The sequence below is a fragment of the Phoca vitulina genome, unplaced genomic scaffold, assembly GCF_004348235.1.
Source record: "Phoca vitulina isolate PV1807 unplaced genomic scaffold, GSC_HSeal_1.0 scaffold46, whole genome shotgun sequence".
NCBI classification, from domain to species: domain Eukaryota; kingdom Metazoa; phylum Chordata; class Mammalia; order Carnivora; family Phocidae; genus Phoca; species Phoca vitulina.
In genome coordinates, this window is record NW_022589749.1 from 11563827 (window position 1) to 11588539 (window position 24713).

At 47.8% G+C, this 24713-nt stretch overlaps 1 protein-coding gene and 1 long non-coding RNA gene across 3 annotated transcripts in view; both read left to right on the top strand.

Moving 5' to 3' along the window:
• The first annotated feature begins 11693 nt into the window (after positions 1 to 11693).
• Positions 11694 to 14176, top strand: LOC116649021. The gene is made up of 3 exons (XR_004302604.1): positions 11694 to 11982; positions 13796 to 13873; positions 14118 to 14176. It is a non-coding gene; the product is annotated as an uncharacterized LOC116649021 (long non-coding RNA).
• A 7906-nt stretch (positions 14177 to 22082) lies between these two features.
• The window catches only part of AACS (acetoacetyl-CoA synthetase), a 63481-nt gene continuing 60850 nt past the window's right edge, over positions 22083 to 24713 (top strand). For both annotated transcript variants that reach the window (XM_032431342.1, XM_032431344.1), the window contains exon 1: positions 22083 to 22267. In XM_032431342.1, coding sequence (XP_032287233.1) covers positions 22135 to 22267 — 133 coding nt within the window. In that variant the 5' untranslated portion in view covers positions 22083 to 22134. The remainder of the gene's footprint in view (positions 22268 to 24713) is intronic.

Genomic DNA, 24713 nt, shown 5'->3' on the forward strand with positions numbered 1-24713 from the left:
GTGGAAAACCTGAGATTCCTTGGTTGGTTTGTTTATTTCCCTTCTGAACTTTGATGTATTTTAACCTCCACGTTTTGTAAAGGAAAACTCAAGGCCCAGGCGAAGAAACGTCTCTGGGGTTTGACGCCGAGAGCCATGGGCGGGGGAGCACCGAAGCTCCCTCGGGCAGGAGTCTATTTGACGCCCTTGCTTCGCCGTCTGCCAGCTAGACCTCTAGACGAAAGGTCTGCCCTGCAGGGTTGCTGTTTGTTTCCTTGTGGTTTTGGTGGACTCAGGACCATGGAAGGAAGACAAACCGTAGCAGCTAATAACATTTCCGAGTCTGTCACTGCTTCTAAGGCATTCTCAGGAACAATAAGCAGCGAGAAACACGCCTTGGAGAAGATCCGAATTATTTTTCCTGAAATTTTTACGATCCATGTGTTAGGTGCTTTCTGTCTGAAGTCTGTGGTGCCCTCATCTTAGGTAGTGCCCAGGGGCAGAGAGGGACGTACCAGGCAGACAGCAGCGGGGGGCCTCGGCAGGGGTGCCTTGCGAGGCTGGGTCAGGGGTGCAGGGAAACACCCCAGTCTCGGCCCACCGGGCCTGTCGGTAAGCACCGGGGAACACACAGCAAGGAGGGGAGGCTCAGGCTTTGGTGGAAGGCAGTTTCGAAGGCGGCCAGGGGTTGTGACTCCCTCCACGATCCTTCCCGGCCCCCCTCTGTGCCCCGGGGGTCCCCTCACGGAGCCCCTGTACGCAGATTTGCAGAGACCCCTGTCAGATTGGGCAGAACCAAGAGCTCACGGTCCACATAGCATTCTGGAGAAAACCCAGCTGTCTGCCAACTCTTGTGCGGTATTCCCGGGAAGTTTTATTTTGGGTTGCAAGTATCGGGAAAACAGGAGCAGCTGTTTTTGAGAATGTTGATGAAACTTCTGCTTTTAAGGTGCACATAATGGGACCCAAACTTGGTTCACTTCCTGAAACGCATACCTGTTCTCCAGGGTGTGCTCGGGCAAATCCTTATCCGTGGGCATCTGGAGCCCGTGGTTTCTGGATCGAAGCCGTTCCAGTTTTGCCATTTAGATACTTCCAGACCAATCTCTTTTAGCACAGCGTATACAGAATAAGGCCTCCGGGGAGGCCATCCTTGCCCTCCTTCCTTTTGTGCATTTGGCTTTTGTGTATTGGGAGTGTTTGGTACTAAATAAAACATTGCTTTGCCCACGTTGGCCGGGGGAGAATTGGCATTCGGTGCACAAGGCTTTAAAGTCCTCAACTATCATGGGTCTGGATAGAATATCCACTTCGTTCCCCCTGCCACCTTCCCACACGAAGCCTGAAGGTGTAGACAGGAACACCATTTTAATCTCCAGTAAATCAAGGACGGCTTGTGCCTCTGGGCCCCGTTGCGCTGAGACCGGGAGCAGCAACTAGAAATCGCTGTTGGGAAGATGCACCACTTTTACTCAATGAGCCAAGTGTGGGCTCTGAGGCCAGTCTTAGAATCTGATACACTCAGATGAAAGATGGCTTTATTTTCAATGAAAGAACCTATAGTTAAATAGGCGTATCACTTCAGGGCAGAACGTTATTTGAAATTTGGGTAGGAATCGTGGATGTTAGATCTGGATAAATCTTGCTCTTTGATGCACATGTTTGCTTTTTGTTTTGGGCATCTTCTTACCTCCAAATAGTTTGGGATTTTTTTTTCTTTCTCCCTTCCATGGAAGCTTGTTAGGGTACTTGGCCTCTCCCAGAGCTCCCCATCTCTTTCTTTTTCCTCTCTTTTGTACATGGAAAAAAAAAAATGTATTTTTGTACCATATCTCATACCTGGAAGAGAAACCCTTTTTTTATGTCTCCCGGGCTGTAGAACATATTAGTGCAACACTTCGTTCAATGTGATGTAAAAAATCCCGATGAGAACTACTGTGAATGGGTTGTCACTACGACTCTGTTTTCTAGATCTCTTAAAGTTCATCAGTGTTTATTTCCCAGTGCCTCAGTGTCCCGACACACACCAGGAACAGAAAAGAGAAAGGACCAACTCTCTCTGACTGGCTGGATTTGTGCGGCTGCTCCGGAGTCTGGGTTGACAATGACCTCTGCCCTGAGAGCTAACAAAGGTGTTTCCGCGGCGCGCCGGCCTTCCATCAGTACATTCCCCGTAGAGATCAGGATCGGCATCATCAGCCTTCTGGGGGCTTGGGGCTTTCTGTTTCAGCGATACCCCCATCCCTTCTGGTAACAAAATGCAGCGATAGAATTTCTCGAAAGCCGGTCTTGTGCATTGTGCCAGGGTCTTTACTGAGAAAGGTAACTGGGTGACTGGCACGGGAGGCCAATACCATTGAAAGAAGGTTTGTCACAGGGTTTCCTAAAGCCGATGGGCACTGCATGCCACGCAGGGCCCCCCGAAGCCCTTCATGTGCAGGGTCGGGAATCAGAGAAGGGGGTCCGTGCTTGATGACTATGGTCGTGGGAGGTGACCAGGTTCGAACATCCCCTCCTGGGTGCCAGGGGCAAACGTGCAGATTGGGGTCAGTGGTTGGGAGGATTATACTAGGACTTTGCTGAGGGTAGGCTCGTGGGGAAGATGTAAACCCCGTTGGCTGCTAGTCTGCCTCTGACTCAGCAGCCTTACGGAGGGGTGAGGAACAATGTCACGTAGCCAATGCAGCGTCGAAAACATGGTGAATACACCCTGTGCCTGGTGGCAATCCCGAACCGCTTCATTTCTACGCCTTCTGCTTCTGAAGCTGCTCTAGATGATTGGCACCTGATCACCCCTCCCTGATGAGGTTTGATTGTCTGACTTAACCCAAAAGCCAGCTCTGGCCGTCTAACTGGCTCATGTTAGAAGGAGTTCCTAAGGCCCTAAGATGTCATTCCCCCTTCCCCAACTTAAAAAAAAAAAAAAAAAAGTATATATATATATATATTTATATATATATATATATTTTATCTGGTATATATATATATATATATATATATATCTCCATTCTGCAAAGTTTTGTTTATGGTCATCTGAGTAATTGGACTTTTGCTCCTCACTTGTGAATAGTGAATAATAGAATTATATATTTTTTTGCAGGATCTAACATAGTACCCTTAAAATTAGTATTGGACAGCCGTCAACATGATGTACAGTATCTGGGATAAACAAACTTAGTTCAGCGTACTGAATTCTGTGCTTTCCTCCTCAATGATTCCCCGATTTGCAGGAGATATACCAGGACTGGTTTTGCCATTGTGGTGGCATAAAAGGCTGATTGTCATTTGCATCGTCTACTGAAAAACCTGTGGCAGCTAATGATGTCATTGACCCTATGTTCTAATGTCTTTTTGCGGATTTAAAGGTTTTGTTATAGTGTCAGCCTCAATATTCGCATGTGTGTTAAATCTCTGGATACCGTGTAATTAAATTGATTTCTTGTGATGGTGACGGTGATTAGTGCTCACTTAAAATCCAGCGAAGCAACTATTTCCCCTCTTAACTGGAAATCATATTTGTGAGGTATGGTGTCCATTATCAACAGTGTATTCATGATTCAGTTCATATTTTGTGTATCTGATTATAAATTTTCTATAGCATTTGATTTCACACTTAATATAAACCCATTTGATTTGAATATGGTGGTGTGTGTGTATGTGATGTGTGCACACTTTAGTTCCATAAGCCTTGGAAAACTGATTCTATGAATATCAAATATAGACATAAATGTATAAGGCTTATTTTATTTGCAAAATGGTACCTACATTCCTCCTATTTATTAAATCACTGGCTTTAGTGTTCTGTAGAGATATTTGTAGACCGATTTCGGAACGGAATGAAAATATTGTGAAAATTACAGCTTAATAAATGTTTATTGTAATTTTGTTGTACAGATTTCTTAAATATGTTTCATTATTTCTGACCAAGCATTTGCGGAGTCTTCCCCAGTCTTGACACGTAATGGTGATTTTATGGTTCTATTCCCCTGTCGGAGAAGAGTCAAATAATCTTGATGTGTTCAATTGGAAGGAGGGTTACCAGATAAAATACAGACACACCCAGTGAAATTTGAATTTCAGATAAACAACCAATACTTTTTTAAAGTATATCCCAAACATTGCATGAGATATACTTAAAAAAGTACTGGTTGTTTATCTGAAACTCAGATTTAACCAGGAATCCTGTATTTTTATTTGCGGATTCAGGCAACCCTAATAGGGTTTTGCAATAGACGTATACCCCTCTATCCCACCCTGGACCGAGATGCTTTCATGGGTGGTAAACATTATTTCCTTAGCAAATATTCAGGAGCAAATGTAACAGAATAGTCCAGCTAAATACACTTAGGACCCAAAAGTACTGCTCGTGGGGGGGGGGGGGGGGGTGCTCTCTGGAGGCCCTCTGGGTGGCCCCAGCCTGGGAGAGAGCAGCTTAGAGGAAGGGACCCCACACCCTGGAGGACAGGACAGCAGTGAGTAGCCTCAGCCGCAGTTCTGGGTGACTTAAGTAGGAACCAGAGCGAGATATGAAAACGTTGTCCATTTGAGTGAACTAAATACATGTGGTTCATCATCGTGCAAGAGCACATTAGAAAAAAAAAAAAAAGATGCAGTGAAACAGTAGGTGGGAAAGGAGGGGTGGGAGCAGGTCCCAGGAGCAAGAAGAACATGAACTGACACGAGGCGTTGCCGGGCGCTGTGCTGGGCTGAGCAGCGTGGTTGCACCGAACCGCGGAGAGCACGCGTGCACGGCCCTGCCCCCGACCTGGCCTCGATTTACCGATGGACCGTCTCCTCTTCCGCTATCCCTTCTGTCAAAAGCCACCAGCTTCTTCCAGCCAGCAGGTGGTTTACTTGACACCCAGGGCAGCGAGCTGGTCAGTGGTACCCTGGCCCCTGTCCCCAGCTTGGGCTCTTGTGCTGTTTGTTTCATTTAAACAACAAAACAAACAAAAAACCCCCAGCTTTACTGAAGTATGATTGACATATGATGAACCAGACACGTTTAAGGTGTCAGTTTTGATCACTTTGGATATATTTCTGTACCTGTGGAAACATGGCCACCATCAAGAAAGGAAGCACGTCCCCCACCTCCGGAGTCCCTCCTGTCCCCGCCTCTGAACCTCCCCAGTCTCCCGTTCCCAAGCAACCCCTGATCGCTTCTCTGTCCCCAAAATCATTTGAATGTTACCCCACACATTCGCTTGCATTTTCTAGCATTTTGCATAAATGGAATCAAACAGCAGGTGCTTGCTAGTCTATCCTGTCTTGTTTGACTCAGAATAATTATTTTGAAATTCATCCAGGTTGTGGGTGTGGGCAGCTCCCTTCCTTTTATTGCTGGGTAGTATTCCACGGTGTGAATATACTTCTGTGTCTCCGTTCACCTGCTGATGGGCTTGGGCGGTTTCCAGTTTGGGGCTATTACAAATAAAGCTGCCGTGGACATGTATGTGCAGATCTTTGTATGAACATTTTCTTTCGTTTGTCTTAGGCAAATACTTAGGGGCGGAATGGCTGAATCCTATAATAGGCATATGTTTAATTGGTCAAACATCATTTTCTGAGGGGTTTGCACCCACATTTGCACTAGCCGTGTATGAGAATTCAGTTCCTCTACATCCCCACCAATACTTGGTATGGTCAGTTTTTTTCTCAAAAAAAATTTTTTTTTTCATTTACTGAAAGGTATCGTCTCAATTGAAAGCTGGCCATCTTTAATTAAGCCATAATAAACCAGTAATAGTACATAACATGTTTCCCTGAGGTCTGTGAGCCATTCTAGCAAATTATTGAACCCGAGGAGGCGGTCACGGAACCTCTGATTTGTCACCAAGTGGAACAGAAGTGAGGGCAACCCCGGGGTCCCTGAACTTGGGATTGATGTCTGAAGGCAAGGGATGGTTTTATGGGGCTCCGCTCTTAACCCGTGGGGTCTGCAGTAATTCTGGGAAGCTAGTGTCAGAGTTGCTTAATGGGAGGGAAAACTCCTCACGTTTGGTGCCAGAGTGTTGTGAGCAGAGGGACAGTTTTCCTTGAGATGAATTTTCAGGACCCAGAGCACCACAGGTTGCTATAGGAAGTGATGAGGGAGGGGTGGTGACTGGATGTACCCCACAAATGACAGCAGTCATATAAACTAAGAACCTTCTGTGTGTGTCTCCGCTCCGCTCTACCTGCCCCAGCTTGTTAGAATTACACAACCACTCTGCTAAGAACAGATTATCTCGGTAATGCAAAGGGGAACACCCAGGCTCAGAGAGGCTGAGGAACGTTGCCCAAGGTCAATGGCCAGTCCTCGGGGAACCTGGGTGAGAACCCAGTCTTGCAGGCTACCTCCCTAAAGGCAGTAGTCACTCCAGGATCTCCTTTCTGTAGAAGCTGTAGCTTTCATGGGGTTTTTTTTTGTTTGGTTGGTTTTTGTTTTTTGGGACTTGCATCAACGGAGATGTTCATTGGTGACCCTAAGGAAACAATGACTATAGATCCTAACAATCAAAAAACTCAAGGGGTGTCTGGCTGACTCCGTTGGTGGAGCATGTGAGTCTTGATCTCCACATGAGAGTAGAAATTCCTTAAAAAAAAAAAAACCAAAAAAAAACTTAACCCCCCCCACCCCAAACCAAAGAACCACCATCTTCTCTACTCCGAAGTGTCACAGCTGGAAGCAAGGATCAACTGTATTTGTTTTACAGCTTACTGATTTTTTAAAAATTTAAGCCTTACAATGAATTCCTGTTTCGTTCGGGGGCCCAGAGATGTTAAGTGACTTGTATAAAGTGGCACAGCTAGTAAGGGAGTGTGGGGAGCCAGGACTGAAACCCGGTGGCTCTGATCCGCATCCACTGTGCCGCCGCACGCTGAAGCATAGAGAGCACTTTCCGTATGGTCAGCGTTTACACGGAGCCATCTTTCCTCCTGACAGTATGAGAATTTATAGATGCGTGCCTTTGGAGGTTCTCCTGTCTCCAGCTACGCTGGGCAAGTTGGAGCTTCACGTACATTTACAGCTTATTAGATGCTCAGGAGAACCCCCAGCTTGGATTGATATCTTCTGGATACGCTTGTTTTTCAGGGGTCTCTTCTATTCAAAGAGGCCATTGATTTACTAGGATTTAAGATCTTGTCACAGGGAGAGTGAAATCGTTCTGGCCTCAGGAATCAGACAAAACCGAGCACCAATTGTGCCCTATATCAACTTAGATTTCAAAAGACTGCAACATCGCCTCCCTTTGTTTTCAGATCCTTTTCTTGTATTGCTTAGAACACCCTGTGTGAATTGTGTAAAATCATTTGAATGTTACCCCCACATGCGCGTATATATATATATATATATATATATATATATGTAAAATTTATTTTTGCATGGAGGAGCCCTCGGAGGCTTGGAAATAGTTCATTCATTCATTTGGATAGGCCTGCAGTTCTCAAAGTGTGGTCTGAGTTCCTCTAGTTACATAAAATACTATTAATAATTAGTCATTTGCATTTTCCACTCTCATTCACAAGCGTGCAATGGGGTTTTCCAGAAGCTACCAGATAGGGTATCGCAACTGATGAATGGCGACACAGGGATGAGGAGCCAGCAGTCTTTGATTAAGTTAGACATTCGAGATTAGCAGACATGTAGAACAATGCTACTCTTCTCACTGATTTTTTCCCCCAAAGTATAGATATTTTTCATACAAATAGGTTGTTTATGGTAGCGTGCTATGGGTTTATCATTGTTACTTTAATTTTTTAGAGTAGGGGAGGGGCAGAGGGAGAGGGAGAGAGAGAATCTCAAGCCAACACCATGGGCTCGCTCACACCACCCTGAGATCATGACCTGAGTCGACACCAAGAATCAGACGCTCAACCGACTGAGCCAGCCAGGCACCCCTATCCTTGTTATTTTTCAATGAAGATATGTATTTTTGGTTTCTCACTTTTTATTTTTAATATCGTAAAATTATGTCTAACTTTACTGTTAATCCTAATTGATAGACATAACCCACGGAAACAAAAGCTTTTGGGATCCTCAGGAAGTTAAAGAATGTAAAAAGCTCCTTGCCTTACTCTCTTTGGGCTTCTATAACAAAAGTACCACAGACTGGGTGACTTAAACAACATTCATTTCTCACAGTTCTGGAGGCTGGGAAGTCCAAGGTCAAGGGGTCAGAGAGTCGGTGCCTAGTGAGGTCCGTTTCCTGGCTCATAGATGACAGTCCTCTCTCCCTGTGTCCTCATGTGGCGGAAGGGGTAAGGGGGCTCTCTGGGGTCTCCTTTATGAGGGCACTAATCCTACTCATGAGGCTCCACCCTCATCACCTCATCACCTCCCAAAGACCCCACCTCCTCATACTATCACACTGGGGGTTAAGGGTTAGGGGCTAGGGTTCTACATATGAATGGCGTGGGGTGACACAGTCTACAGCAGTCCTGAACCACAAAGTTTGAGGTTCACTGGCAAAGGCAAGCAATCACATAGTACACACTTCAGAGGTAAAAAGTGTGTTCAGTGAACCCTGAACCTCCCTCCTGCCTGGCCTGCCCACCACCTTTCTGCCTCTAAGGCGACCCCTGTCACCAGTTTCTTATGACTCCTGCTGGGGATATCCAGTGATGACGCAAGCATATATGTATATACCAGTCTTTAACACTAATTATAGCATATTATCTACACTTTTCTGGAACCCGGTATTTTTGCACATACATCTCAGCCAGCGGTCACATTCTTTGTCTAGTATCCCATTTTGTGGCAATGCCATAATTTATTTAGCCATTTCCTTATTGATCAACAGCTGTACTTCCTAAGGTGATTTATTTATGCTAAGCTCCCATGTGTTTCTATGACTTTCATGCAAGTTGTTGTATTTGGTGCAAATCTGATGCTATATAACTTTATTATATAATATAACATATAACAGTATTATAACACAATATAACATTATTATATAATAAAACAACATAACATTATTATATATTATTAAATATTTTCTTTTTTTTTTTTTCGAAGATTTTATTTATCCACTTGAGACACACAGAGAGAGAGAGAGAAAGGGAGCATGAGCAGGGAGAGAGGCAGAGGGAGAGGGAGAGGCAGGCTCCCTGCTGAGCCAGGAACCTGATGTGGGGCTCGATCCCAGAACCCTGGGATCATGATCTGAGCTGAAGGCAGATGCTTAACCATCTGAGCCACCCAGGCACCCCAACATTATTATATATTATTATATAAGACAACATCACATTATTATGTAACACAATATGACATTATTATACATATGACACAGTATAACTTATAACAATGTAACATTATTATCCAATGTAACAGAATAAACACAATATGACATTAAGAGTTCAGTTTTGCCTCTAGTTTTCTAGGAACTAGGCTGTTAATTTCATTCCATCTTTCCATTAGTGTAGAAAATTTGAAACCAACCTATTGGTGATTGAATGAAAATGTGCATTTACATCATTAGTCTAATGGATAAGCTTGTTTTGTTTTTTTTTTAAACACCTCCTTTGTCCTGTCTACTTCAGTTGTGACACTGTGAGGGTAGGCATTATAAATCAGAGTGAAATAAGGATGTCTGGTAGTATTTCATCCCATGGCTCTCTAAGGAGGGCCAGTTTCCTCCAGGCCCTGGGATTTGGGCTATCCTTCAGTAAGATTTTGTGTGCTCTGTGGCAAAGGTGTGTGAGCCCATTCACCCTGAGCCAGCCATGACATCCATGCTTACAGTCGCTAAAAACAATGCCAACTATTTCCAATCCCTGCTGAATTATGTTTTTTTTTTTTTTTTTTTAAGATTTTATTTATTTATTTGACAGAGAGAGACAGTGAGAGAGGGAACACAAGCAGGGGGAGTGGGAGAGGGAGAAGCAGGCTTCCTGCTGAGCAGGGAGCCCGATGTGGGGCTCGATCCCAGGACCCCAGGATCATGACCTGAGCCGAAGGCAGGCGCCTAACGACTGAGCCACCCAGGCGCCCCTGAATTATGTTTTTTCATTCTTAAGTCCACACTTGACTTCAATATTAGAAGGCTGCTGTGAACTGGAAATTGATTGAATCGCAAAACATACTCATTGGGAAAATGTACATGACAGGGCATGAAATTGAATACTAACAAAATTAGCAAAAGAAACATCTACAAAGAGGTTATCTCATACAAGAATGTGTGATCCACATCCACATGTCAGCTGGAGTGAGAGGTATAGCTTAAGGGTAGGATGACACAATCACACCTACATTAAGCCTAGATAAGAGTCAGGAAAGTTCCTCCCATCCATGTTGACATGGTATTTTCTTTCTTTCTTTTTTTTTTTAAAGATTTTATTTATTCATTTGAGACACAGAGATACAGAGAGAGAGAGAGAGCATGAGCAGGGAGAGAGGCAAAGGGAGAGGGAGAAGCAGGCTCCCCGCTGAGCCAGGAGCCCGATGCGGGGCTCGATTCCAGGACCCTGGGATCATGACCTGAGCCGAAGGCAGACGCTTAACCATCTGAGCCACCCAGGCGCCCCTGACATGGTATTTTCATCGGCAGTGCTAAGAAAATGCATGCAATTTACGCTGCATTATGACAATAAATTCTGGCCTCTCTTTACATTTATTTTTCTGCGTCAAAGTTTTTCTCCGAGTGTTTTAGTTCAATGACTGCAGGTTCCCATGGATAGGCTTGGTGAGAAAATAATACCATCGTTAAAAAAGAGTTGGTTTTGGGGGTGCCTGGCTGGCTCAGTCAGTGGAGCCTGGGACTTTTGATCTCATGGTTGTAAATTCAAGCCCCACCTTGGGTGTAGAGATTATTTAAAAATAAAATCTTACAAATATTAAAAAAAAAAAGCTGTTTTTGACAGCTGAAAGTTCATATATGAACTGTGCCTACTCTTCTATCTAGAGCTCTATGTTTAGAAAACACCTAAAAGAACAGAATGCTGACGACAGCCACAAAGGGGGCTACCCTTGTTGTGCAGCCCTCCCAGAGCCCGAAGCCGCAAGCGGAGGTTCAATTATCTTTTCATTTCTATAGTTATCTGATTGGAGCGTCCCATTCATCTCCCACCCTGGCTTAGTGTTTTCAGTCATAGTTAGATATTTTTTATATTTATTTCACTTGGCTCTGGCTCCCACCTTCGCAAAGGTTTCAAGTTCGACTTTCATAACTTAGAGATTATGGCGTCCATCAAAAGCACGGCCTTACTGAATGCAAACATTTAAAATAAGCATCGAGAGTGCAACCCCAGAATTTGAGTTATCGGAGGACTTCGTATCGCTTCCTCCCCGCGGGACTCGATGGGGTTCCCGCCGATGCCCCACGTGCAGCGAGCCTCGCAGCCGGGCACCCCCGCATACACATCGGAATACAGACAGGAAGAAGAGACAAGGCCCAGACGCCTCGCGGGCCAGCGGAGCTCGAGGCGGTGAGGCAGTGGGGCCAAGGGCGGCTGACTACCCGAGGACCGGCGGAAGACAAGCTGGTGGGAGCCACCCGCCCCGCCCCGGGACTGGCGGGGTTGTCAAGGTGACAGCGGTCGGCCGTCACGGTCGAGGGGTGACCCCGCCCTCCTGCCCAGCTCCGATTGGGCACGCCTTTTTCCGGTTCCCCTTTTGGATTGGCTGAGAGGCGCGGCTCACGCGCCGGAGCGTCTTGCGATTGGTTGGTGCTCAGTCCACCTCGTCGCCGCGCGGCCGCCTGGGCTGATGTGAGGCCAGCTCTCAGCCAGCCAATCAGAGTGCGCGCCGAGTGTGGTGCGGCCGGGTGGCGCGGATCCTTCCGCCGGGCTGGCAGGCGTGAGCGCCCGGAGGCGGCGGGAGGCTCCGGGAGGTCCCGGGAGGGGTGAGGCGGCGAGCCAGGGGCGCGCCAAGTGGGGGAGGAACGAGCAGCTCCCCGCAGCCTTGTCCGCAGGGGGCTTTCCCCGCTGCCCAGGACCCCTCCCGCAGATACACAACTCGTGGCATCCTAAAGAATACATTAAAAAAAAAAAATCAAAAACCACCAAGAGGAATCAAGAATACAGGTAAATAAAAGGCTTACATTGCCCAAAATGTACGAAAGAAGTGCGCAATATAGGCTTGATGACACAGATGAGAGAGACTCCGAATGCTCGGGTTCTTTGGTGTTTCCCTGAGTGTGCACGGAGCTGCTGGTGCCTCCAGGAAGCAGGTGGCAGGAAGCAGGTGCTGTCCGGGAGCTTGCAGGAGCCCAGAGGACGGCATTCGGATGGTGATGAGGGCTCCCGGTGCAAACAGGCTCAGAGCAGGCAGATCTGGGCGCTGCTTTGAACTGTACCCCAGGCAATGAGACAGGCTGGCGGGGGCCGTGGGGGAGGGGGAGGTTTCCCAACAAGGAGCAGCCTTCGGCAGGTCTTGTACTACGTGCACACGACATGTAAGACTTATTTGCATCTTAAAAGTTTATTTATTTAAGTAGTATCTACGTCCAACATCGAGCTCCGATGCAGGACCCTGAGATTAATAAGAGTCACAGGCTACCTACAGAGCCAGGTGTACCAAGACTTCTTTGCATTTTTTTTTTTTTTTTTTAACATTTACTGATTTGAGAGGGAGAGAGAGCACATAAGCAGGGGAAGGGCCAGCGGGAGAAAGAATCCTCAAGCGGACTCCCTGCTGAGCAAAGAGCCCCATGTGGGACTTGATCCCAAGACCCTGAGATCATGACCTGAGCCAAAACCAAGAGTCTCACACTTAACCCACCGAGCCACGCAGGGGCCCTGTAGACTTCTTTGCATCTTATTACACCACCCAGCCCCTTCCTTCACCATACGTGCCAGCTGAATCCACTAGAGACTTGGTATTTTTCATGATCCTTTTCTCTGGAAGCCTGGCTTCTCTACTGAGAACTTTACACTTACATAAGAGGAGAAAGAAGCCAAATCAAGCCAGAGGGTGGGCAGTCACCTCATCTGGTCACCTTTCCTTGCCCTGTTAAAAACAAGCCTGAGGGGAAAGCACGGCAAGGTAGGATGGCTTGTGTGGCTATCTACGTCTCTTTGGCATTAAATGAGGCCTCTGCTGGTGGGAATGTCTGTTTCACCATTAGTATTAGGCTAATAAGGTTTAGCACTGTCTAGAACCCTGTTCATAGTATATCACCGGGTTGTGGATGATGTTCAGTAGCTGAGTGTCACACAGAAGACAGTAAAAAACTCAGTGGGGAGTCTGCCTCCCCCCCACCCCCGCTCATGCTCTCTCACTTGCTCTCTCTCAAATAAATAAATAAAATCTTAAAAAAAAAAAAAAAAAAGATTAGGGACACCTGGGTGGCTCAGGTCCTGGGATCAAGTCCCACAGTTGGGCTCCTTGCTCAGGGGGAGCCTGCTTCTCCCTCTGCCTGTCGCTCCCCCTGCTTGTGCTCTCTCCTCCCTGACAAATAAATAAAATATTTAAAAAATATGTAAAAAAGTAAACAAATTAATAATCAGGATGATTTAGACTTGTACTGTGAAAGGAGCAAAATGAAATAATGTGCAGAGTTCCTGCAGAGGGTGGGAGGATTGCTTACATAGTTATTGGCTGGCTGGGGAAGGCCTGTTTGAGGGGGTGGCATTTGAACTTGTGACAGATGTCTGTCCCAGGTGATCCCAGCAGAAGTGGTCCAGGGCTTCCAAAACCAATTTGCCAAAAGCCAATATGCCAAATAATCAATTCAGTGCATTTGCAGAATTGAGCAGATTTACCAATTTACCAGAAAATGATGTTTTATGACATAAGAGTCTTGAATTAGATTCAGAAAATAAGAATTTAATCTTCTGATTTTTTTTTCTTGAATATTGAATAGAAAATGTGCCTCATGAATATATTTTTATTCAGTCTCTTCAGGAACATCCTGCTGGAGGACCTTGAGTGTTTATTTTGAGTATTCTCATCTCATTATGCTCCATCTGGCTGGTGAGCTCGGGTGTGTGTGGGGAGGGGGCACACTGTGCTTGCCTTGTACGTTCTTGTAGCCCCTGACCCATTGTGGGTCAAAAACAATTGGTGAATGATCGAGATCCTTGTCCAGACTGAGCCCATGGAAATCTTCCTTTCCAGTCTTAAGGACAGAGAAGGGTTGAAGTGGGAGGCTCTGAGCATGGACCAACATTTGGAAGTACCTGCATAAACCATGATCCTTCATTTACTGATTCTACAGATCTTTACAGAGCATCCCCTGGGTGACAGGCCCATGGTGCCAGGCTCATGGATTCTAAGGGGGAGCCAGATCATGCACAGGTAAACAAAGAGAGTCTTAAAGTAAACTCTACCCCCAACATGGGGCTCATACGACCCCGAGATCAAGAGTCACATGCTGTACTGACTGAGCCAGCCAGGTTGCCCCCCACCCCCAAAGATCATAAGTTTTAACACTGCAAAGAATAATGGAGTCATTCCTCTTATAAAAAAATGGGGACATGACAGATGAGACTACAGTGTCTGGTCCTCCCTTCCCAGAAGTAACCACTGTTTGCAGCTTAGTGAATATTTGTATTAGTTTCCTTGGGGTTGCTGTAACAAATTACTACAAACGTGGTAGCTGACAACAACAGAAGTTCATTCTGTCGCAGCTCTGGAAGGTGTGGACAGGGATCCCTCTGAAGTCTCTAGGGCAGATTCCTTCCTTGCCTCGTCCAGCATCTGGTGGCTGATGGCACTCCTTGGCTCGTGGCTGCGTCCCTCCACTCCCTGTCTCCGTGGTTACAAGACCTCTTCACTTGTGTCTCCTCTGTGTGTCTCTTACGAGGACACTTGCCATTAGATTTAGGGGCTATGTGGGTAATCTAGAATAATCTTATCTCAAGATCCTTGCCTTAATTACATCTGCAAAGATGCTTTTTCCAAATAAGATCATATTTCCAGGTTCCAGGTGGACATATCTTTTGGAGAGGCCATCACTCAACCCCCCTACAATATCTTTCCTACACATATATTAGTATGTGGAGAATATATATTATATATGCCAAAGAAGAAAATATATTTTTTTATTTTATTATATTTTAAAAAATATTTTATTTATTTATTTGACGAGAGAGAGACACAGCGAGAAAGGGAACACAAGCAGGGGGAGTGGGAGAGTGAGAAGCAGGCTTCCCACTGAGCAGGGAGCCTGATGCGGGGCTCAATCCCAGGACCCTGGGATCATGACCTGAGCCGAAGGCAGACGCTTAACGACTGAGCCACCCAGGCACCCCGAAAATATATTTTTAAACACAAATGGTATTTTACATGTATTTTTCTACAGTTATAGATCTTGTTCTGCAACTTGCTCTTCCTCCTGAACGATCTCTTTGAGAACTATGCTCTTTGTAGGGCAATCTGACTGTTTTTAACTGATGCACACAGTATTGCAAGGTCTGGAATGTACTGCACTTTACTAGCCTTTCTCCTATTGACAAATGTGAAGTTTGTGTACAGTTTTTCAGTCCAGGCTTGGTGAAGTAAGACAGTCATTGATGTCACCAGATTTTTAATTATTTACTTTTTTCCTTTTTCTTTTCTTTTTTTTTTTTTTAAGTAGGCTCCATGCCCAGTGTGGAGCTAACCATGGGGCTTGAACTTATGACCATGAGATCAAGACCTGAGCTGAGCTCAAGAGTCAGATGTTCAACCGATGGAACCACCCAGGGGTCCCTTATTTATTTACTTTTAACTGTGAAAAGTATGAAGCCTACAAAAAGACTGGATATAGTATGTGTGTTCATTTTAAAGACTAATAAATGTGCACTGTGTTCATATGATCCAGTTTAATAGGGCGTGACCAGTATCTTAGAAGCCCCTCCCTAAATTCATTCCCTTTTCCTAGAAGAACCCTGTGCCCTGAATGTTGATACACATTTCTTTGCATTTCTTTATGTTTCTCTAACATGTATGTATTCCTAAACCAGATGTTTTTGGGTTTTGTCTGCTTTTTCCCTTTCTGTACAAGTCTGTATGCTTCTGAGGCTTTTTTGCTCAACATTATGTTTTTGAGGTTCATTGTGCTGGCCCATCTATAGAGTGTCCCTTTTGGCTGCTGCATAGTATTCATTGGATGACTATCCCACCACCTGTGTATCCCTCTTCTTGGGTTGTGACCACGTTTCCCCCTCTGCTTTCTTCTGTGGTTGGAGAGGAGGTGGGGAGGTTGAACTTTGGGCCATCCCTTTAGGCACATCTGGCCCTTGGTAGCTGGCATCCCCTGGATTTCCACAGCCCTGTGCATGGACAGGGAGGGCTGAAGCAACCACACCACAGAGGCTAGAAAAAGAAATCCTCCAACCACCCTTTTGCCTGATGAACCCAGGGAACGTGGCTGAGGCTTTGGGCTCACCCTTCTTCCGGACCAGCCTGAGAGAGCCCCCTGTGTCAGCAACCACAGGAAATGGAAATATGTCAGCGTCTTGCCCCTTCTGGTCTTTTCTCCACCAAGTCCTAGGCATTACTCCTTTGGTTATGACTTGGGGAAAGTCAATTCTACACTAGAAGTTCTTCTCATCTCATCTGGACCCCAAGCATTGCTATCTACTATCTAACCCCGCACTATATCCTCTTGGCCTACTTTCCAAAATATCTCTATGTATAGATAGATATTTAAAGATGTATCTCTATCTAAGCTTATATTCATATACAGGTACATGGATCTCTCTCTTTCTCTCTCCCCTTCTCAATATCTCCCTCCTTTCCAACCCAGTCAAGCCCCATGATACCCCATGTGAACCTCTGCAATATCTCCCTCCATCCTACTCCAAATTCAACCCCACTCACTCTATTACTGCTAGAATAATGCTTTCAAAATATATGTCACATCACTCCCCTACTCAAAGCTTTCCAAATGGCTTCTAATCACACTTTAAATAAAATCCACAGTCCTTACTCTGTGGCCTCCCAAGGTCCTGGATAGCCACTTCCATTTGACTGTGCCAAGCATAACTCAGGGCCTTTGCACTTACTATGTCCTCTCTCTGGAAGATTCCTCCCAAAGATCAGCACTGGGTTGGATTCTTCACTTTTTTTTTTAGGTGGAGAATCTTCAGACTAGGGATAGAGAGATCCCTAGTTTGGGGATCCGACACAACCTAGTTGTTACTGATGCCTGCCTATCTTCGGATCAGGTGTTCTAGGCCATCCCACGTCAGTGATGAAGGTGCTAAGGTGAACACAAGCCCCTCCAGGGGAGAGTGCAAGTGGGATGACGTTTGGTGATTGTTTCAGTTAGAATGCACTGGGCAGCAAGTTATGCCAATCGGACTCCCTGCGACTTAAACCACGATGACAGTTACTATTTATTCAGCCAGAAGTCCATGGCTCGTCACAGGCTTGCTCTGCAGCTCTGCGAGAGGATTCGGCCCTTCCTCCTTGTCTGCTTCGCCACCCTCTGTTTAAAGGCTTTTCTGCGCCGTGCTCCTCCGGGTCGCCAAACACCCATCACAGCCCCCTGCGAAAGGACCTCGTCCCTCCCAGGGGAAACTCAGCGCCAGGCGCCCCCCCCATACACGCCCCTTCGAGCTCATTGGCCGGGATTTGGTCACGTGCCGACACACGAGCCAATTGGGCAAAGGAGAAGAAGGAGCGCTGTGATTGGCTTAGACCAGTGGGCACATTGATCCCTGGGGGACAATTTCCAAGGGCCACGTGGATGCACGGCTGCTTTTACACAATTAATTGACAGATAGTCAACGTCATACTTACACGGTGCTTCCGATTGCCGGAGAAAGCATCTATGTTCTCAGTCCTCCTTCAGCCACTTGCCAGTGACAGAGGCTTACTATGAACTCATCCCAGTTTCTGCCGTTGCGTCTTGCCCTGGGGTATAACCGGTAACTCTGCTCCAAAACCTCCTTGGATGAGTAAATGCCATTCTTTCACGTCTGGCTTAGACGTGTCTCCTAAGGGTGAAGTTTGGTCTGGGTGGAAATGCGCTGATTTTAGAATAACCAAAGAAGTGAAATTTACCAACACCGATTCACTTTTTACTTTTAGATATTTTTCCCAGTTCTTCTAAATGTCTCAAGATACTTTGAAGAACATCCACGAATACATTTTTAAATGCAATTTCTTTCAGATTTGGTCTCCTTAATCAATAAGATAGATACACATGTATGGTAGTCAGTTATGTCAGAGTGTATTCATTCCAATGAGAGCAAATCCTCATTTTATTTCATTTGAAAACCCTCAGTTTATTTTCTAAATGATTTTATTTATTTGAGAAAGAGTGAGCAAGTAAGAGAGAGAGCACGAGCAGGGGTAGGAGCAGAGGGAAAGGGACAAGCAAATTCCCCACTGAGCAGGGAATCCGACACTCGGGGCTCGATCCCAGGAGGCTGGGGTCATGATGGGAGCCAAAGGTAGTCGCTTAACTGACTGAGCCACCCAGGCGTCCCTAAAACCCTCAGTTTAAAAAAGATGTCCATTTAAGCCTATGATGAAACTTTCTAATGTCAATTTAAGTCAGGATACAATCCCTTGGCTTGGGCACAATCCTCTCAGGAGAGACTCCAAAGTTGGATTTTGTAGCATTCCTAGTAGGTGGGTAGCTCTGAGTCAGCGTGACTTCCCAGCTGCGTCTTAGCATCATGGCATTTGTTTCTATGTGTACAAAGAAATATCATGCTTTGGGAAGAGAGGAGAAAAATGAGATTCATATTGTCAAAATCATGTGGACTTTCAGATAACCCTGACTCGTACCCCAACTATGGTGCCACTCCTTTTCCAGACCATCAGTTTGGACGTCTTTGGAAAACTCTTCGCTACTTCCAAATACTCATGTTTTTTTCTCTTGAAGCTGCTTTCAACATATTCCAGAGGACCCAATATGTTTTCATCATATCCTATATTGGTTAATGGTCACTTTATAATAGCGAGAGCTCTGAAAGATGGAAAACCTAACTTAATGCACACCAGGGTGGGAGAAATAAAAAGGAATGTAGGTGAGCTTATATGTGAGGGAGCAACAGGGTGGATTCCAAAGAAATGACGGGGAGGTCAGCCCTCTGATGAAGTGTGAGTGCATCTGGCCTGGCAAATTTCTGTATTCTGTTAAAAGTTTTGAATAGGAGGGGGAGGCACAGATCAGGAGTGTGGTATATTAATAGTACCAATCTAGGGGCTCTCAGTGCCTCAGCCAGTTAAATCTCCAACTCTTGATTTCAGCTCAGATCATGATCTCTGGGTCATGGAGCCTGCTTAAGATTCTCTCCCTCTGGGGCTCCTGGGTAGCTCAGTTGGTTGAGTGTCTGCCTACGGCTCAGGTCATGATCTCGGGGTCCTGGGATCAAGTCCCGAGTTGGGCTCTCTGCTCGGTGGTCAGTCTGCTTCTCCCTCTCCCTCTGTGCTCTCTCTCTCTTGCTCTCATGCTCTCTCTCAAGTAAATAAATAAAATCTTAAAAAAAAAAAAAGATTCTCTCCCTCTTCATCTGTACCCCGCCCTCATGCACACACTCTTCCTCTCTCTCTGTCTCTCTCTCTCTCTCAAAAAAAGTACCAATCTAGATCCTTAAATAAAAAATAAGCAACAGGTACAAAGGGAAAAGGGGAATTGCAGAGACACAAGGAAGGTTGCACATAGACAGATAGTTTAAGGTTCTTGGTCAGGAAAGGCCCTTCCAGCAATGTTTCCATTTTATTTATTTATTTACTTATTTATTTTTAAGATTTTATTTACTTATTTGACACAGAGAGAGAGAGAGAGAGAGAGCACAAGCAGGGGGAGCGGCAGGCAGAGGGAGGAGAAGCCGACTTCCCACTGAGCAGGGAGCCCGATGTGGGGCTCGATCCCAGCACCCTGGGATCCTGACCTGAGCCGAAGGCAGAAGCTTCACCAACTGAGCCACCCAGGCGCCCCAGTGTTCCCATTTTAAATGGGAAGAACTTTCTTGAATTTCTTTCTCTTCCCCCTCTCTGATCTTGTAAAGAAGGATATGGGGCAGCAAGGTGAGGCCTGAAAAGGTATTTCCAAAGGTGTGTGTGTGGAAGTGTTGAAGGAGTGATGACCAAGTAGCCATTATTTTGGCCATAGCTTACCTCTCCCTTGGGTTCCCCTACAGATGCTGTGCCTGGTTGGGTGGGCCAGGCTGAAGGGATTAAGAATGAATCAAGTGGCCATCAGGCGTATAAATCCAGTCCTCTGCCTGCTCCATGAGAATCAGCCAATCCCTTCGTCAAACTCTGATTTGCATGGCCCTGGAAGGCGAGCTCTATGCTCTATATAGCAGAACTCCTTTGCCTAGCCCACGGGGCACACGGTAGGCATTTCTGAATGAGTGACTCTTTCTTGAGCTTCCACTATGGATCAGGCTTTGGGAAGCCTGGTGAACCGGTGAAACAAGGATTTTGCTCCTGTGGAATTTGCATTCCAGTGTCAAAGGAAAAAAAACATGAATCCTTCAAAGATGAATCTCCTTTCGGGTCAAGATGAACTCATGCCTTCACAAAGGTGGTAACTCAAACACAGAGCCAGATGAGATGCTGGCCCTAGGACTCGGAGGTCAGGAAGCCAGGTATTCTGGAAGTCATGTTTAAATAGCAAGCATCCTGTTTTAAATTAGAACCTGTGTTTATTCGTGGTGATTGAGAGATGGAAGCTGTTTCTGATTTAGTGATGGGGTTGCTTCATAAAACTCCAACACTGCAAAAAAAAAAAAAGAAAAATGTGCCTGGGAGAAGCTGACTGGGTTATTGTGAGAATAAGTTACAAGGAATATGGGAAGGTCTGTAGCACAGTGCCACCCACGTACAGTAGGACTGCAATAAATTAACCTTCAAAATATACCCCAAGTCTCATTTTTCTATTTCCACAACTGCCACCTGGTCCAGCCACCATCATCATCTCTCTCTCTCTTTTTAAAAGATTTTATTTATTTGACAGAGAGAAAGAGAGAGAGCACGAGTAGGGGGAGCGGGAGAGGGAGAAGCAGACTCCCCGCCAAGCAGGGAGCCCCATGTGGGGCTCGATTCCAGGACCCTGAGACCATGACCCCAGCCGAAGGCAGACGCCCAACCAGCTGAGCCACCCAGGCGCCCCACCATCATCTCTTTCAACATCATCCTAACTGGTCTCCCTGCTTATATACCTGCTCCCTGAAATCTATTCTCAATTCAGCGGCCAGAGGAATTCCTATTACACCTACAGTCAGAACATGACCCTATTCTGCTCAAAACCTTCAGCGGTCTCATCTTGCCCATCGTAAAAGCCGGTCTTCACGGTCCTCAGGAGCCCCTTGCGCGGCCACTCTTCCTTCATTGACTTTATCTTCTACCCCAGGTCTCTCAAGTCAAAGAAAAAGGCTGGACCCTTTACTAGTTCTCTAACCACACCCAACACTCCTGCTCAGGGCCTTAGCACCTGCTGTGATCTCTGCCTGGAAACCTTCCCCCAGATACTGAAGAGCTCATTACTCCTGTCACCTGCTTCAAGTTGATGGTAGACGTCACCTTTTCAATGGAATCTTCCCTGACGACTCTATTTAAATAGAAACACTCCTCCTTCCGTCTTTTCTATCGTTCCCTGCTTTCTTTCCATAGTACTTAATACTTTTTATTATATGAATAACAGTATACGTATTATCTATACGACACTCAGTGGTAATACTACATATTTTACCGCACGCATTACACTGTGTATGACGTATATACGACATCTTCACCCCTTATCCCCTGTTGACACAGGGCAGGAACTTTGCTTCGTTCACTGCTGTATCCACAAAGCCCTGCACCTTGCCCGGTACCCAGCAGGCGCTCCGTCAATAATCCGCAGGAAGAACAAATCAATAGCGAATGAATGAGCACGGGAATGACCCAGCGTCTCCCGGCTTCCAGCGCTGCTTTAACCCCTTGACGCCCCAGGTGAGGATGGGGAGCTCGGCCGCAACGCGCCTGCGCGGCTCCACCCACCGCCCGCGGGTTCGAGTGCCGGCCGCAGCAGGGCGCGGCGGCAAGCACTCCTTTGCGAGGCTCGGCTCCCGGCGGAGGGTTACACGCGGAGGGGCGGGGCCTGGGAGGGGCGGGCCCGGATGGGGGCGGGGCCGGCCGGGGGTCCCGCAGACGGCGCCCGCGCCGGCGCTCAGTCGCGCTGCCTGCCACCGGTCCGCGCCGCTGACCCGCCGCCGCGGGACCCCGCCGCCCCGCCTGCCGCCCCCCGCCCGGCCCCAGCCCCGGTCCCGGCCCCAGCGCAGCCCACGCCGCCCCCCGCCGCAGCCATGTCCAAGCAGCCGCGGGCCGGCCGGGAGGAGATCCTGGAGTGCCAGGTGATGTGGGAGCCTGACAGCAAGAAGAACACGCAGATGGACCGCTTCCGGGCGGCCGTGGGCGCCGCCTGCGGCCTGGCGCTGGGTGAGTGCGGGCTCCGCGGCCACCACCGCTCCCCCCGCCCACCGGGCCGTGGCCTCCAGAAGTCTGGCTCCCCCTCGGGGTCCGAAGGGCCCCCTGGCAGAGGGACCCCCTCCTGGGGACCGGGGCGCCCCCTTCTCCGGGGCGTTGCTGTCAGGGCCCTTCCTGGTTGTTGGAATAATCCCCTGATTCTCAGTCTCCCTGTTCCGGGGCTTGGAGGAGCCACTGGAAGTGGGGGCCCCCTCCCCAGGGGGTGGGGCACCCTCTGACGGTGGGGTTTTGCCCCCTTGTCTGTGCAGGACTCCTCCTGACTGTAGCATCTATGTCCCTGGGAGGGGTCTTCAGCCGCCCCCACTCGCCCCCACCCCTCCCCGGCCTTGGAACCTCTGGGGACTGAGATCCCTTGCTAGTCTTCCTACTTGTGAGGTGAGGTGCTCCCGGGGTCTTGCACTCTGGCCTGGGGGGGCTTCCTCCCAGACATAGGGTCTTTCTGACTTGTAGCTCTTCTCCTATGTTTGTGGGGGTTCCTTGCCAGCCAGTAGCCCCCTTGTGTTGTCCCCTCCTAGTCCCCTCATCCTGAGCTTACTAAAGGGCTGCCATGGAATTCAGGCACCTAGGAGAAAGACAGTCAGGTAGAGCCTTTGGGATCGGGGCGGGACTCCTTCCCCTCCTGTTTACACTCCCAGCCCGCTGCAGAACCTAGCCACGGGCTCTCCCTCCAGCCAGCACCCTGGCTCTCAGAAACAGCCCGGCCTGGCTGCATGTGGGCTGGGCAGACGAGGCCCTTTTTCTGGGTGAGAAGCACCTGCACGTGCTTCCCTCCGGCTCTGGCTGGCTTGTCCGACTTCCTGCAGGACGTTCCCCACCTTCAGGGGTTTTCAGCTCCTCACGGCCACTTTCCTCCCCTTCGTGGCCCTCGGCTGGCTTCTGGGACTCCTGTGTTCCTGTGGGTGGCATCACCATTCTCAGTCATCCTCACAGAAGTGGAGACTGGGTCGTCTGCCCTGCATAGGGGAGTCCTCAGCAACACTGCCTTCCTTCTTAATCCCCCCTTTTCGTGGGGGCCCTTGTTCCCTCTACCCCAAACACTGGCTGGTTTCCTGCTTCCTGCTTTTCCTTCCTCCTCCCTTCGGTACACCCTGCTTGCTTTGCCGGAGCACAGGTCTGACTTTGTCACTCCTTGGCTCAGAGGCTCACAGTGGCCCCTTGTTGACCGTGAAATTGGAGACAGTGCCACCTGGCAGCTTCCAAGCCCTCCACCGTAGGATGGGTGTCATAGCTTCCACGGAGCCCCTTCCCTTGGCAAACCCAGCTCTCTCGCTCTCCCTCCCTCCTGCTCACGAGACAGGGAGCACCTTGGAGACAGATGTGGCTTATTACTCGGGGGCCTTCCAGGTAGTAGTGGGTAAATTAATGTGTGTCTGGTTGGGGGAGAACAGACCTGATTCCTTCTCCCCCAAGAAGAGCCAGGAGTGGAACGTTCGTCTGTGTTACCTCCCCTCGATTCTGTCTCTTTCCTCTGGCAGCAGTAGTATGATATTCTTCTCCTGTGCTTAACTAGCCTTGGCACTTTAGGAAGTGAATGCACATGAGGTATGAGGTGGGCGAGACACATCTGACCTGACTACCTGGATTTCGAACTGGCTCCACCATTTCTGTGTGATCAGGAGGAAGTCATCAGATCTTCTCGAGTCTCACTTTCACTGGCTGTAAAAATGGGCATGATGAGAGGACCTGTGTCAGTGGGTGGTGTGAGGGTGACAGGAGGCCCTCAGGCCCAGCGGTCACCTGCACCTGGCTGGTCCGTGGGTTGTTGTGTAAGCACTACTGAGCACTCCCAGTCGGCCTGCTCGGGGCTGGTGGGCTGGGGGTCCAGGCCCAGACTGGACCTGAAGACTTGGCTACGGCGGCTCACACACTGGGAGACTGCATAGGGAAAGCAAGATTTCCAACTTATTTTGAAAACCCAAAGGCCTGTGATGCTGGGTCTGTCACCATATGGTGGCAGTAAGCTGGACTGAGCGGGGTTCTCCTCTTGGTCTGGGGGTGCTTTAGAGCTTGATGTTTGTCTCTTTTTTTTTTTTTTAAGATTTTATTTATTTATTTGACAGAGACACAGCGAGAGACGGAGCACAAGCAGGGGGAGTGGGAGAGGGAGAAGCAAGCTCCCCGCTGAGCAGGGAGCCCAATGCGGGGCTCGATCCCAGGACCCTGGGATCATGGCCTGAGCCGAAGGTAGACGCTTAACAACTGAGCCACCCAGGCGCCCCTTGGTGTTTGTCTTTTACTCCTCTTCCACTCCTGATGTTTGAGCCAGCCTGTTGCTTCTCTCCCTTCCAGAGGCCGGGCCCTGGAGGTTTTGGGCTTTAAGAGCCAACTCACATGCTGCCTTGTTTTTGGTCATTGTCTTTGAATGTTTTCTCCTTTTGTCTGCTCTCCAAGTGCATGT